At 39.6% G+C, this 12,822-nt stretch overlaps 1 protein-coding gene across 2 annotated transcripts in view; it reads left to right on the top strand.

Moving 5' to 3' along the window:
• Positions 1 to 12,822, top strand: part of SV2C (synaptic vesicle glycoprotein 2C) — a 269,947-nt gene that overhangs the window by 119,982 nt on the left and 137,143 nt on the right. For both annotated transcript variants that reach the window (XM_050795667.1, XM_050795666.1), the window contains exon 4: positions 4,533 to 4,684. In XM_050795667.1, the coding sequence (XP_050651624.1) occupies positions 4,533 to 4,684 (152 nt within the window). The remainder of the gene's footprint in view (positions 1 to 4,532; positions 4,685 to 12,822) is intronic.

Raw genomic sequence — 12,822 nt, 5'->3', positions numbered from 1 at the left:
GGAATGTGTTTAATACAGAATATTTTAGTTTCTTTATATTTGGATAATTAAAGTTGCAAAAACCGAAAACTAATATTACTTAAGGAATAACTCCAACTGAAATTTCAAATATTAGCATTCTATTTCATTTGTATGAATTAAGTTATTTTGAATCTGGCTAATCTCACACCTATGTAGAGTGTGAATTTCCATTGTTATTCCTTCTTTGCCTCTTATTACCAAGGATAATTAAGGTTTGACATTTTTGACAGCTAATAAAATAGACTTAATATCCAATACTGAGAAAAATTCTTTATAAGCCGCTCTGATCTCATTGCTTCATTTATGTAAACATTCCATTAAGTATAACTTGAAAAAAAAGAACTTGAGCAGATTTCAACAGTAACTAACTGATCATTATATAATGAACACTAAACTCTCCATGTTAACTGGATTTAAGGGTGTGTTACCCATCAGTTAATGTAAAAGATATTTGTGTCTTATTTTATAGACTTTTATATAAAACCAATTATATTTTCCACATTAGCCCCCCACTGCAAAAGTTTCTGAACCCTAGCGCTATTAATATTTTGGACTGGATCGTTCTTTTTTGTAAGGAGCTGTTCTGTGAGTTGTAGGGTGTTTAGCAGCATCCCTGGCCTCTACCCTCTAGATGCCAGCAGCACCCCCCAAGGTATGACAACTTAAAGGTCTCCAGAAGTTGCCAGACATCTGCAAAGAGCAAAGAGGGGGCAAAGTCAACTCTATTTAAGACCTACTGATACGTGAGAATTTAAGGACTTTCATTTAATTTTTTTATTTCTTCATATATTTTCAGAAATTGTATCTCAGTGTAATAAACAAACAAAAAACAACAAATAAGGAAATTTTTAACCCCTCACATGCAATATTGAGGTAGAATCATAATGGGAAACTTCTTTTTAATTTATAAGATTTGGGGGCTGGGGAGTGGCAGATTTTTCTCATCTTCAAAATTTATCAGAGGAATCAAATTATGTTGTAAGACCTGAAAGCTCTTGCTTTATCTCTTCCCTAAATATTTTTCTGATGATCGTTATAGCATCTGCAACCTTTTTCTGAAATGCTCACAGGTGTTACAGAAGCTCCTGGAATGCCCAGTGGGATTGCCCAGTGTCCTCTGAGCAGTTCTAAGGGAGCTCTCTCCATGACAAGGACCATCAGATCATTTGGTCAAGAGGTGACCACAGCAACTAAGGCATAGAGCAACTTGGGAACTCTTTGTGGGCTCCATTGCTGTCAAAACTTTCAGTCCAGAACCCTCAACTTCTATTATGGTCATATTGGTTCACAAAGTGAGGTGTATCTTTCTATTCACTGGAGATACTTAAATCGTCAGAACAGATTACTCCAGGAGACTTGGTATGTCAACTACAACATTGAAGAGTCTGGGAAATTCAGTTATTTTGCGTGAACACTTAGCACATGTCCCCTGGGCCAGTTAATGGGGACTCAAGAATGAATATGATATAGTCCCCACCTTCAAGGGGTATATGGGGTGTGAAACACTAGTAATAGTAATAGTTTTTTCTCTGCTTAAAGGACATCACAGTAGTACAAGGAGTAATTTTTTCCCCAAAGTAGATGATCAGCCCACAATAAGAAATATGAATGCTTGGATTGTTTTATATATTGCTGAATCTAAATAACTTTGCAAAGAATTTAAATAGAAGCCTCCTCTAATTCTTCAGTCTCACTTATCCCTTAGTATTCCTTAGCAGTTCCTTGCAGCCTGCTTTACAAATATTGAGAGACATCCAGAAAAAATAACCATGTGAAAAAGAGTCATTGAATAAAAACCAGCTGGATTGCCTAGAAGCCCCTACAAGTTGGTATATTCTTATGTGACAATGATTTGTTTAAAACTAATAGGCAAATCTATAGTCTTCCACTTGAAATTATAGCCACACTGCAAAAAAAAAAAAAAAAAAAAAAAAAAAAAAGGAAAGAAAGAAATGATAGCCACACCAAAGTACGTTTATCTTGGTCCAGAGGGTGCTGGCATATCCTGACATACAATTGTGCCTTCACGGAATTTAAGTTATAGTTATTAACAGGATGTCCAGAGTCCTGATGAAACATTAATGAGGATGTGAAAAGTCAGTAAAAACTAGGATTATTTTTATGCCTTGAGAAGTGAAACCATAGAGTAGGGAGCTGGGATTTTATGGTGCAGAGAAACGGATTCTTCACATCAGATGAAAAACAGGAGTATCATAAAATTATTTGTGACACAGACATTTTATTTCACACTAGAATTGTGTGTTATAATGAAACCACTTAAAATCTGTTCAAAATATTGTTGAGTTTTAAAATTCAACTAGCTTACTGTACCAATAAGCATCACACATTTGTTTTTTGTCATGATTGATATGTGGTATTTGTTTTCAGGGCATTTAATGATCACAGATAGCAAGCAAGCATGCAGCTTACTTCTTGAAAGGGTCTTACTCTGTCACCCAGGCTGGAATGCAGTGGCCCTTTAAGGCTCACTACAGCCTCAAACTCTTGGGCTCAAGTGATCTTCAGGCTCCCAGTGGTCTTTGTAGACAGCCTGGTGGAGTCTCATGGCACAGAAGATTAATTAAACGATGTCTTTCAATTTTACTATCTGCATTCCATCAAAAAATTAAAATAAAATAAAATAAAATTCAACTAGCTATATATTGTATGAGCGCCTCAAGAATCCCAGACAAGAGAAGTGTATGAGTCTAATATGGTGCAGTATAGAGAAAGCTCTGAGCTGAAACAATCCACCACATGCATTTGTTTCTTGTTTGAGGGTTTGGTTATGGACTTGGACTTGGTTGGCTGTGTCTGTGTGTGATGGTGCTAAATCTGAAGACAGGTTGAGTCACACCTCTAGAAATTTTAGGTAGAACCACTGCTGTTATAGCCCAGAGAAACTGATATAGATGCCTAAAGTCTGTGAATTTTAAACTCTTTGAACAGGAACTCCCACTAAGAAACACACTGCGACCCATTATATATTTTATATAGGTACATTATATATTACAAATATGTTTATAACATAAATTTCAGAAAATGATACTTATGCTTATCCTTATTACTTAGGTTGCACTTAAATATTTTATCACTATCTCATTTTTTTAAATGCTGTTTACTGTTTATAGCTACTAAAGTAAATTTTGCAACCCATAGATTGGAAAGCACCAGCCTAAGTGGTCTTCCCATGTCCACTGATGGGTAACTATGGCATCACTTTAAACAGAGGCAAATACATGAAATGGTGTTGTATTTTCACCTACCAGTTGATGCAGGATGACATTGTAAATCCTATGGTTTATTTGGTACACTAGTTTGCTGCCAAAATGACCTTTCCCTAAATTGTATTTGTTAAGGACACTGCCAATACTTCTTTATCATATCAAAGGCTCTAAGAAAATCAGTTATTGCTAAATAAATAAACATGCTTTACTCCTTGACATCAAATTTGCATGAAATGTCAATAGCAATTTACCTTACAGAAATCTGAACAAAAATGAATCAATGCATACTTCCTAACTGTATTAGATTTTGTGTCATCTCAACCATGTACTTATGTTGTGTGTCTTTTTAAACAAATGCTTTAAAATTCACATATTGCTTGGAGTGATAGTAATATTTTTCTGTACTACCTTGCTTTTTGAGGCAGTGGTTCCTAAAGTTTTAGGGCTAACACCTATTTGAAATTGTGATGAAATCTTGGCCCTTCTCCTAAAAATGAACACTATTTTGATTCCATAAACCCTCATTTGAGCACCCTTACCCTGGGTAGAGGTCACTGTTTCTGTCATCTCCCCAGAGCTCAGTCAGCAGCTCTTATAACTAGCTTCTACTGAAAGGAAGCATTATATTCCATTCTATTGATATCTAAACTACCAGCTCCTTATTTTTTTCTACAAGTGTCCCTTTCATGTTTACTTATTTAGCAGTACTATCTACTGGATTGGGACTAGAGCTAATCTTGGAAATGACCCCATTCGTCCTGTGTTTGTCAACCCATTAACCTAATTTAGTGCTGCTGTGGATAGCAGTAAGTAAATACAGATTGCAGATAGTACCCTAGAGGTGTTTGAAGCTGTTTCCAAAGTCCCCACATCATGAGTGGGACATGGCACAGCAACTCTTTTTAAAAACAAGTTAATTAAAATTTTCACTAGATTACAGGAAATCAATGTAAGTTTTTATAAATATCACGTAAAACATTCAACCATAAGCTGAAAAGCCAGCAGAATCTCATGTTAAGCCCTATAAATCACCTGAGACAAACACCACTGCCACCTCTTGGTAACATAGCTTAATTGCAGGTTCAAGTTTTTGGAGGGATAATAAACCTTTATTAAATATAGAGACTATAATTTTTATATTGTAAAATAATAGAAAATATGTTTGTTGATATGCTGGGATAGGGAGAAAGCATGTGTTGTTAGAGTTTGCTTTGTCTCTGCCCTTTGCATTTCACATTAGCTGTCCACACCCTGATTTCATGTATTCTCTGTACGTCTTGGCAGGATTGGAGGAGCCATACCCACTGTGTTCTCGTACTTTGCTGAAGTGCTGGCCCGGGAAAAGCGGGGTGAACACCTGAGCTGGCTCTGCATGTTCTGGATGATCGGTGGCATCTACGCCTCTGCCATGGCCTGGGCCATCATCCCGCACTACGGTAAGAGGCTGGCCTTGCACCAGCTGGGCAGTCACTTCATTTTGCTTCAGGCTCCATTCCCATCTTCTTCCTCTCTTCTAAGGACTACTTTGAGAAAAACTACTCATACTCATGTTTCTCCCTTTCATAGTACCCAGGAGTTTTTCCCTACTGTGTAGAGGTCTGTATAAAGTAAGACTGTGTCAAATGCCCTTCTGGTTATATTAACATAATGGGGGGAAAATGTTTCCCTCTACTATGCTTTCACAACATTTCTGGTGACCAAAATGTGTAGGGTATTTTCTCCCACTGACCAATTCTCCAATAGCTGGGTGTGCTACAATTTAACTCAATTCTGACACTATGTTACTTGGGGTTAGAGTCAAATGGCACAGATTAAGGGCTCAGTCCCACAGGACTGCCCCCTATTTCAGAGGCCAGTTGTAAGTCCAGGCCTCTGGAACTTCTGACTGAATAGCTATAAATGGGAGGTCCCTATACCCCCCACCCTCAGGTTTGATCATTTGCTAGAATGGCTTACAGAACTCAGGGAAACAACTCTCATTCACCAGTTTATGGCAAAGGATATGGCAAAGGATGTAGATGAACAGCCAGGTGAAGAGAAACACAGGGCAAGGTATATGGGAAGAGGTGAGGGGCTTCCATGACTTCTCCACCTCACCACCCTCCCATTGCCTCCACGTGTTCAACAACCCAAAAGATCTCCAAACTCCATAGTTCAGGGATTTTTATAGAGGTTTCTATAGGCATGAATGATTAGGTATGATTGATTTTTAACTCAATCCCCAGCCCCTCTCCCCTTCCTGGAGGATGGGGGTGGAGCTAAACGCTACAAGCTTATGATCATGGCTTGGTCTTTCTGGTGACCAGCCCCACTCAGGAGCCCACCAACAGTTGTCTCATTAGAACAAAAGATGCTCCTATTACCCAGGAAATTCCCAGGAATTAGGAGCTCTGTGTCACGAACCATGGATGATGACCAACACTTATGTTTCTTATTATAATTACAGCATCATAGTGTACTACTGCGGTTTACTGTTTTTAAAGTAATCTCTTTCATTTGTTTCCTCTGTACTGTCAATGCTGGGGATTCCTCTTCCCTCTGCCTCTCCTACCCTAAGTGGAGGTGGGAGGATACACAGATCATCAGCAGCATATAAGACAACATGACTTATAGTTGTTCTTGGAACTGCCATACATATCAGACACACAGGAGTGCCTTTAATCAACTCCTGTGGGCTCAGTCCAAAGATCAGCTCCATATCAGCCTCACCTCTTCTGGCAACTCAGAACTGGGATGGGAGCAGGAAAACTCCTGTTGTATCATCTGTTGAACTGCAGAACTTTAGAGGTGACTCTACTTGTCCACACTCCCATATCCCCTCCTTCGTTTCTCCTAAGCTCTTACTGTTCCTGCCGCCTCAGAAACCTGTACAGGTTGCATGTTTCTGAGCAATACTCCCCCTCAGAAGCCAAAAGCTGCAAGTTGCTTCATCTACAAGCAGTGAAATGAATGGAAAGGTCAACTGAATCCAGAAATCAAATTCAATATATTAGGAAAGGGGAGAGAAGTGTTCTGGTTATGTGTGTGTGTGTGTGTATGTGTGTGTGTGTGTGTGTGTGTGTGTACATGCACACACACGTGCACATGTGCCCAAACAGGCTAAAGTTTGCAAAATAGGAATACTGTATAAATTAAAACCACATGACTTCAGAAACTCACTGTCTGCTCTAATCTAAAAAATTAGATTTCAAAAACTCATTCTTTGTTCTTTTTTTATTTCTCTGCTTTTGTTTTAGAACAGGGTAATATTTCATTATAAAACACAGTTCTGTTAGAGAACAGCCTTGGCGAAGCTGACTCATTGCTAAAACCAGACATAGACTTTAGTATTTAGATGTATTTAATTTGTTTTTTAACTGAGTTTTAACATGCTGAGTTACAAAATCATGTCACACTCTTTCGTTTGATGAACCTGAAAAGTTACATGAAAACTGAAATCATATTTAACAACAACAAAAGGAAGATATAAGGAATTGGTTATTCATGTTGAGTTCAGGGTACCAAGCTCAAGTGGTGGGTTTTTCATTTTTAAACTCTTTGGTCACTTGTGGGCCAGAGATGCCCTCATACAGGCAGGTCCCCATATCCACCATGAGGCTTGTCTTCTGCCACCATTCGAGGAATTCAAGATTTTTCTTTTTAATTTGAGATCTCAGGACCTCTGCCACCCTCAGAACCTTCCTCGGTAGAACAGCGTCTAACTCATGCCCCACTCAGCTTGCTGGTTCAAGTGGAAAAGCCACTCAGGAATTGTTTTAGAGGAACTATGTTTAAGAAGGTGAATAGGAAATGCAGAGTCCAGCTTTACCCATCATTGCTCCATAGCCACTGCTAGTCTATCCATTCATACCCTTTGTGCATATTCAAATAAGGGCAGCTCCAGGTAGGTAGCCAGAAGTGCTGCCCCCCTTATCATCTCTGCCAGCTACTCACGGAGGGCTCAATGTGGCAAATTTATACAGCAGCTAAAGTGCTTCTTTCTCTCTCTCTCTCTCTCTTCTTTTTTTGGATTCCTTCTTAGCCAGCCTTCAGGCCAGACTTGTTCTCTTTTCAACCTCTGATGAAAGCATTGCTCCTTGGCTATGGCTGAGCTTTCTCTCTGGAGCTCCTTGTCTCCCTGGTTAATGGCTATCTCTTTCCTGGTCCTCCCTTCCCATCATATCACTCAGAATTTCACCTGCTGGCCTTCTTAAACTCATAACTCACACTGGCTTCTGCAGCCTACATGTGTCCACCAAGCCCGGGCATGACTGTTTTTATTTTTAGTTTTCTTTCTCACTAGGGATTCAATTCCTCCGACTCTGCCTTTCACACATCCCTGTCCTTGAACTCTGGATGGTTCCAGATTTTCTCTCCTGCCTCGCCACCGGTCAGTCAGTGCCGACCCACAAAGAATAAGCGTGATCTCCACCTTGCTTTTTCCAAAGTACACTTCAGATACTTCTTGTTTATAGCTACAAGGGCTAATTAATTCATATATAACTGGAATGAGAGAAAGTTGGGAATCATAAACAATACATGAAAAGTTGCAAAAACAATGGCAACACAACAAAATTAAATGTCGGAGGCTGACATCAACTTTTATGTTGACAACACCTTGAGAAATAATGACCTGGTTAGGAAATGAGTAATGTAAATATGAAAACCTTATGCCATTGCTTTTCTAAAGGATTTCCATGGCCAAAAGTGTGGCGAGAAAACATATATTTCATTCAATTCTGTCCACAAGTTAAAATTAACAAGGAAAAACTTTAAAAATAACTTTGCCAAGGTCATTGTTATACTCTTGCAATTTGAAGAGTTTTAATTTTTGTTTTAAAGTTTAATTTTAAAAATCCTGTGCTGAGGCTTCTGGAGTGCTAATGACATTCTGTATCTTGAGCTGAGTGGAGTTTTTAAATGAAGTTTTGAATTGTAAAATTCATTAAAGTGGGTGCTTAAGATGTGTGCATGTTATTATATGAATATTACACTTTTTCACAAACACTTTTGAGTATGTTTACCACCTCCCCCATACCCTAAAAACACTCATGCTTGAATTTGACCCCACATCAATCAAATCAGATTCTCTGGACAAGAGACGCAGCATTGAGAGTTTTTATTCTTATTTTTTTCAGCTTTATTGAGGTATGCTTGACAAATAAAAATTATATACATTTAATGTGTAGAATTTGAAGGTTTGATATATGTGTACATTGTGAAATGATTACCACAATCGAACTAATTAACATCTTTCGTGTGTATATGATGAGAACACTTACTCTCAGCAAGTTTCAAGTATACAATACAGTACAATATTATTAACTGTAGTTACCATGCTGAATATTAGATCTCCAGAACTTATCATCTTGTAACCGAAAATTTGTGCCCTTTGACCGACATCTCCCCCCATCCCTCAGCTCCTGGTAATCACTCTTAACTACTCTCTGTTTCTATGAGTTCAACTTTTCAGATTTCACATATCGTTGAGATTGTGTGATATTTGTCTTTTCATGTCTGGCCTATTTCACTTAACATAATGCCTTCCAGGTTCATTCATGTTGTTGCAAAGGGAAGGATTTCCTTGTTTTTAAAGGCTGAACAATATTCCCATATGTGCATATATGTGTGTGTGTGTGTATGTACATATGTATACACGAACAGTTTTAAAGCTTTACTGTTTTTACAGTTTTATAGTTCTGAAGTTGCATTTAAGCCTTTAATCCATTTTAAGTTGATTTTTATCTCTGGTGCAAAAGGAGGTTCCAATTTCATTCTTTTGCATATGGATATCCAGCTGTCCCAGCACCATTTGTTGAAGAGACTATCCTTTCCTTATGGGGTACTCTTGCTGCCTTTGTCAAAGATCAGTTGACTGTATAAGCATGGGTTTATTTCTGGGCTATTCTGTTCCATTGGTTTATGTATCTGTGTTTATGCCAATACTATACTATTTCAATTACTATAACTTTGTAATATAATTTGAAATCAGGAAGTCTCTAGCTTTGTTCTTCTTGCTCAAGATTGCTTTAGCTATTCAGGGTCTTTTGTGGTTCCATACAGATTTTAGGATTGTTTCTTCTATTTCTGTGAAAAATGACATTGGAACTTTGATAGGGATTACATTGACTCTGTAGATCTATTTGCGTAGCACTGACATTTTGACAGTATAATTCTTTCAATCCATAAATACAATATATCTTGCCATTTATTTGCCATCTTCAATTTCTTTCATCAGAGTTTTATTGTTTTCAACATACTGATATTTTACTTTCTTTGTTAAATTTATTCCTATTTTATTCTTTTTGATGCTATTGTAAGTAGGATTGTTTTAATAATTTCTTTTTCAAATGCTTCATTATTAGTGTATAGAAACACAACTAATTTTTGTCTCTTGATTTTGTATGCTGTCACATTGCTGAACTCATGTATTCTGACAGTTTCTTGGTGGCGTCTTTAGAATTTTCTATATATAAGATCATGTCATCTGCAGAGACATGCTCTTATTTTACTTCTTTCTTTCTGATTTTGATTCCCTTTATTTCTTTTCTTGCCTAATTGCTCTGGCTAGGACTTTCAGTACTATCCTGAATAGAAAGGACAAGAGTCTTCCTGGTCTTAGAGGGAAAGCTTTTAGCTTTTCACCATTGAGTATGTTAGCTGGGAGCTCGTCATGGATAGCCTTGATTATGTTAAGGTACATCAATAGTTTTTAAAGCTTCTGGGTGGTTCTAATGTGCAGCCAGGTTTGAGATTCTTCGGCTTCCTTTCCATGGAAGGCTCAATGGGTGACCTCAGAAGTCTGTTTTTCTGCTGGGCCCCTAGAACTTGATGGTATGTACTGGGTGGGAGTGGGGCAATGCGAATGAGAATAAGGAGAACAGTGAGCCTGACTTGTTCAGTGTTTGAGTTTCCATATTGTTGGTTTCATCCACACAAAAACCTGTCCATCTGTTTTAGAATCACACTTAAAGAGTAACTTTGACATCTAGATATCTCTTCTTTTCAATGATACATCTTTTAACTTTGCCTAAAATAGACAAGGGGCTAAAAGTCTATCCACTTTCCCTGCAGCCTCTGAAAAAACTAAAGGCTTATATCTCTCCTCTGAAATCTGCATTGTATAAATGATGCCATAGTCCACAGAAACAAGAGCGGGTCCACCCCTGCTGCTCTGTCCTCTTTCACTGAGGAGGCCTTTGAGTGCCCACCACTCCCTGTGCATTGAATTTGCACCCTGCAGGGAAGGAACACAGGAGTGTAATAAAGTGACTCAGAGCCAGGACCTCAGCCTTCTCATATTGGTAACAGGCTTTGCTCTGGAGAGAAGGAATGGATAATTGGCATCCACACGGCAAGTGTATTTCAAATGATAAATAACACACAGGCTTGTGGACAGAGGTGTTCATTGTTTCCGGGTGTTGCCGTTTAGTAATTAGGGCAGAGCAGTCAGTGCACAAAGCCTGAGCCTGATGCTGTGAGACTGGAATTCTGGCTGCTTATAAGCCTCTGATGCAAAGTAGACCTTGAGTGGGTCACTAAGGATTCTGGAAGGAAATCTGGAAGGAGTCTTGTGAAGTTAGACACTAGAATAGGGGATTGGATTGCTCTAAGGGCTAGTGAGTTAAGACATGGGCTATGGCCAGGGGTTTTCAGTGGACAGTGGAGTCCACCGGGCCTGCTGAGACCTGGCTTTTGTACCAGTGTGGAATAGTGATGGTGCTTTCTCTTCATATCACTGCTGTCAGAGTTGAAATTTTCCCCGGAGACAGATGGTTGCTAACATCTGAAGGTTCCCAACATGAATGGACCTTACCCAGTGCTGACAAGACCTTAGGAGGCAGAGCGCTTTGCTGTGGTCATACCAGCACCTTCCCTGCCACCACTCCATTCAGGAACTTCTGGGCTGTCTGTGTCTCCCCCATGGCAAAGAGCAGTCTACTAGAGCAAGGGAGGAGGAAGAGCAACAAACCCAGAAGGAAATATCCTTGCCTCAAAAATCAGGTGCCTGTAACAGCTGAAAATAGGTATTTAGAATTGGCGTGGCTGGGTGCAGTGCCTCACAACTGTAACCCCAGTGCTTTGGGAGACCGAGGCAGGAGAATTGCCTAAAGCCAAGAGTTCGAGAAAATTTGGCTCTTCTTGACGCAACACCCATTCTCAAGCCTAGGCCTTCTGACCCATAGTGGGAATTGGCTACTGGTTCCGAAATAAATAAGCAGTACCTTCAAGAACAGATAGGTCAGGTGGAAAGGTTCTCTTTCAGCCTTCCTGCCCTTCCTTTCTCTCTCCACACTCTGTAATAATCAGGGCACATCAGCATTTAATGGAAGCCCCAGTGCCTCAGGGGAAATGGGAACAGAGAGCTGAATCACAGGCACTTTCCACTGTTGGCTGAGAGCTTTCATTAGCCCAGGCTTTGGAGTTGCTGCTGGACTGCGGCACTGTCCGCTCCATTAAACCCTCTGTCATCATTTTTCCTTTTAAATTCATGTGTGCATCAGATGAGGTGTTCTCCCCTGCTGTGTGCATTACAGTGTATAGCAAAGACGTTCAATTAGCTAAATGGGAAAGTTCTCATTTTAGCACGAAAGGCCACAGCTCTGAAAGCCCGCAGTGCACTGGGCCTTATCTAGCCCCTAGAATAGCCCATGGCCTCTATCTGGCCAGCCCTTCACTGCAGATGTTGTAGTGCCAAACTAGGGGCTCCCAAAAACTCCAGACTTACCCCACCCTACCTCTCCAGCCATGATGAGATGTCCAGGCTTAAAAATACATATATTCCCAAGGTTGTCCAAATTACCAGAACGTCCCTACTTCCTTTGGCTGGCAGGAGAGGCAATAGCTGTCTAATTAAAGAAGGAAGCAGGGAAGGATTCCTGATTCCTCAACCAGACAGATACTTGACAAGAAAGAAGAAGAAAGTCAGCTTCCTTGTCCACAAGAAGAAATGCACTGTGGCCAAGGGAAAGAGGTATAAAGTGAGAGGAATTTTGAGTCTCAGACCTGCTACTTCTGTGAGCCCTGTCAAAGCTTTTCAGTCTGATCCAGCCCACTCTCCTAGTCAGCATTGTGGTAAGGATTAAGCAAAATAATCTTGTTAGAACACCCAGTGCGTATTTGATGCTCAAAAATGGCAGCTATTATTGCTATCAGGTCATCCTACCTGAGATACCCAGATTATCAGAGCAGCCCAAATGTGAGCTACATGAAAAGAAGAGGGAGAAGGAACTAAAAAGCATAAACCATGCCTAAAGTTTGAGATTAGAGAAGTCAGAGGAAAGAAAAAAAAAGGATAGAAGCTAAGACAAGGAGAGAGAACCAAGGTATTAAAACAATACTGTAAAATCTTGATGATTTTGTACCCAATAAATCAGAATCCTCCATTTGTCTGTTGAGTAATTTAATATTCAAGGGGCATGTACTATATAAACACCCATTTTCAAGGCCATGGTGCTATCATTCCCAGATAGAAATAATGAGAGTCTGACAACTCTAACCTGCCAGCATCAACTACCAGCTGATTCTGCGGGTTATATGGGCAGCACCGGAGCCAAGCTCTATCGCAGCAGCAAGATGTCAGAGATCCTGGAGA

This window comes from Macaca thibetana, chromosome 6 (genome assembly GCF_024542745.1).
Source record: "Macaca thibetana thibetana isolate TM-01 chromosome 6, ASM2454274v1, whole genome shotgun sequence".
Lineage (NCBI taxonomy): Eukaryota > Metazoa > Chordata > Mammalia > Primates > Cercopithecidae > Macaca > Macaca thibetana.
This window is presented reverse-complemented; position numbering and strand designations above follow the sequence as displayed.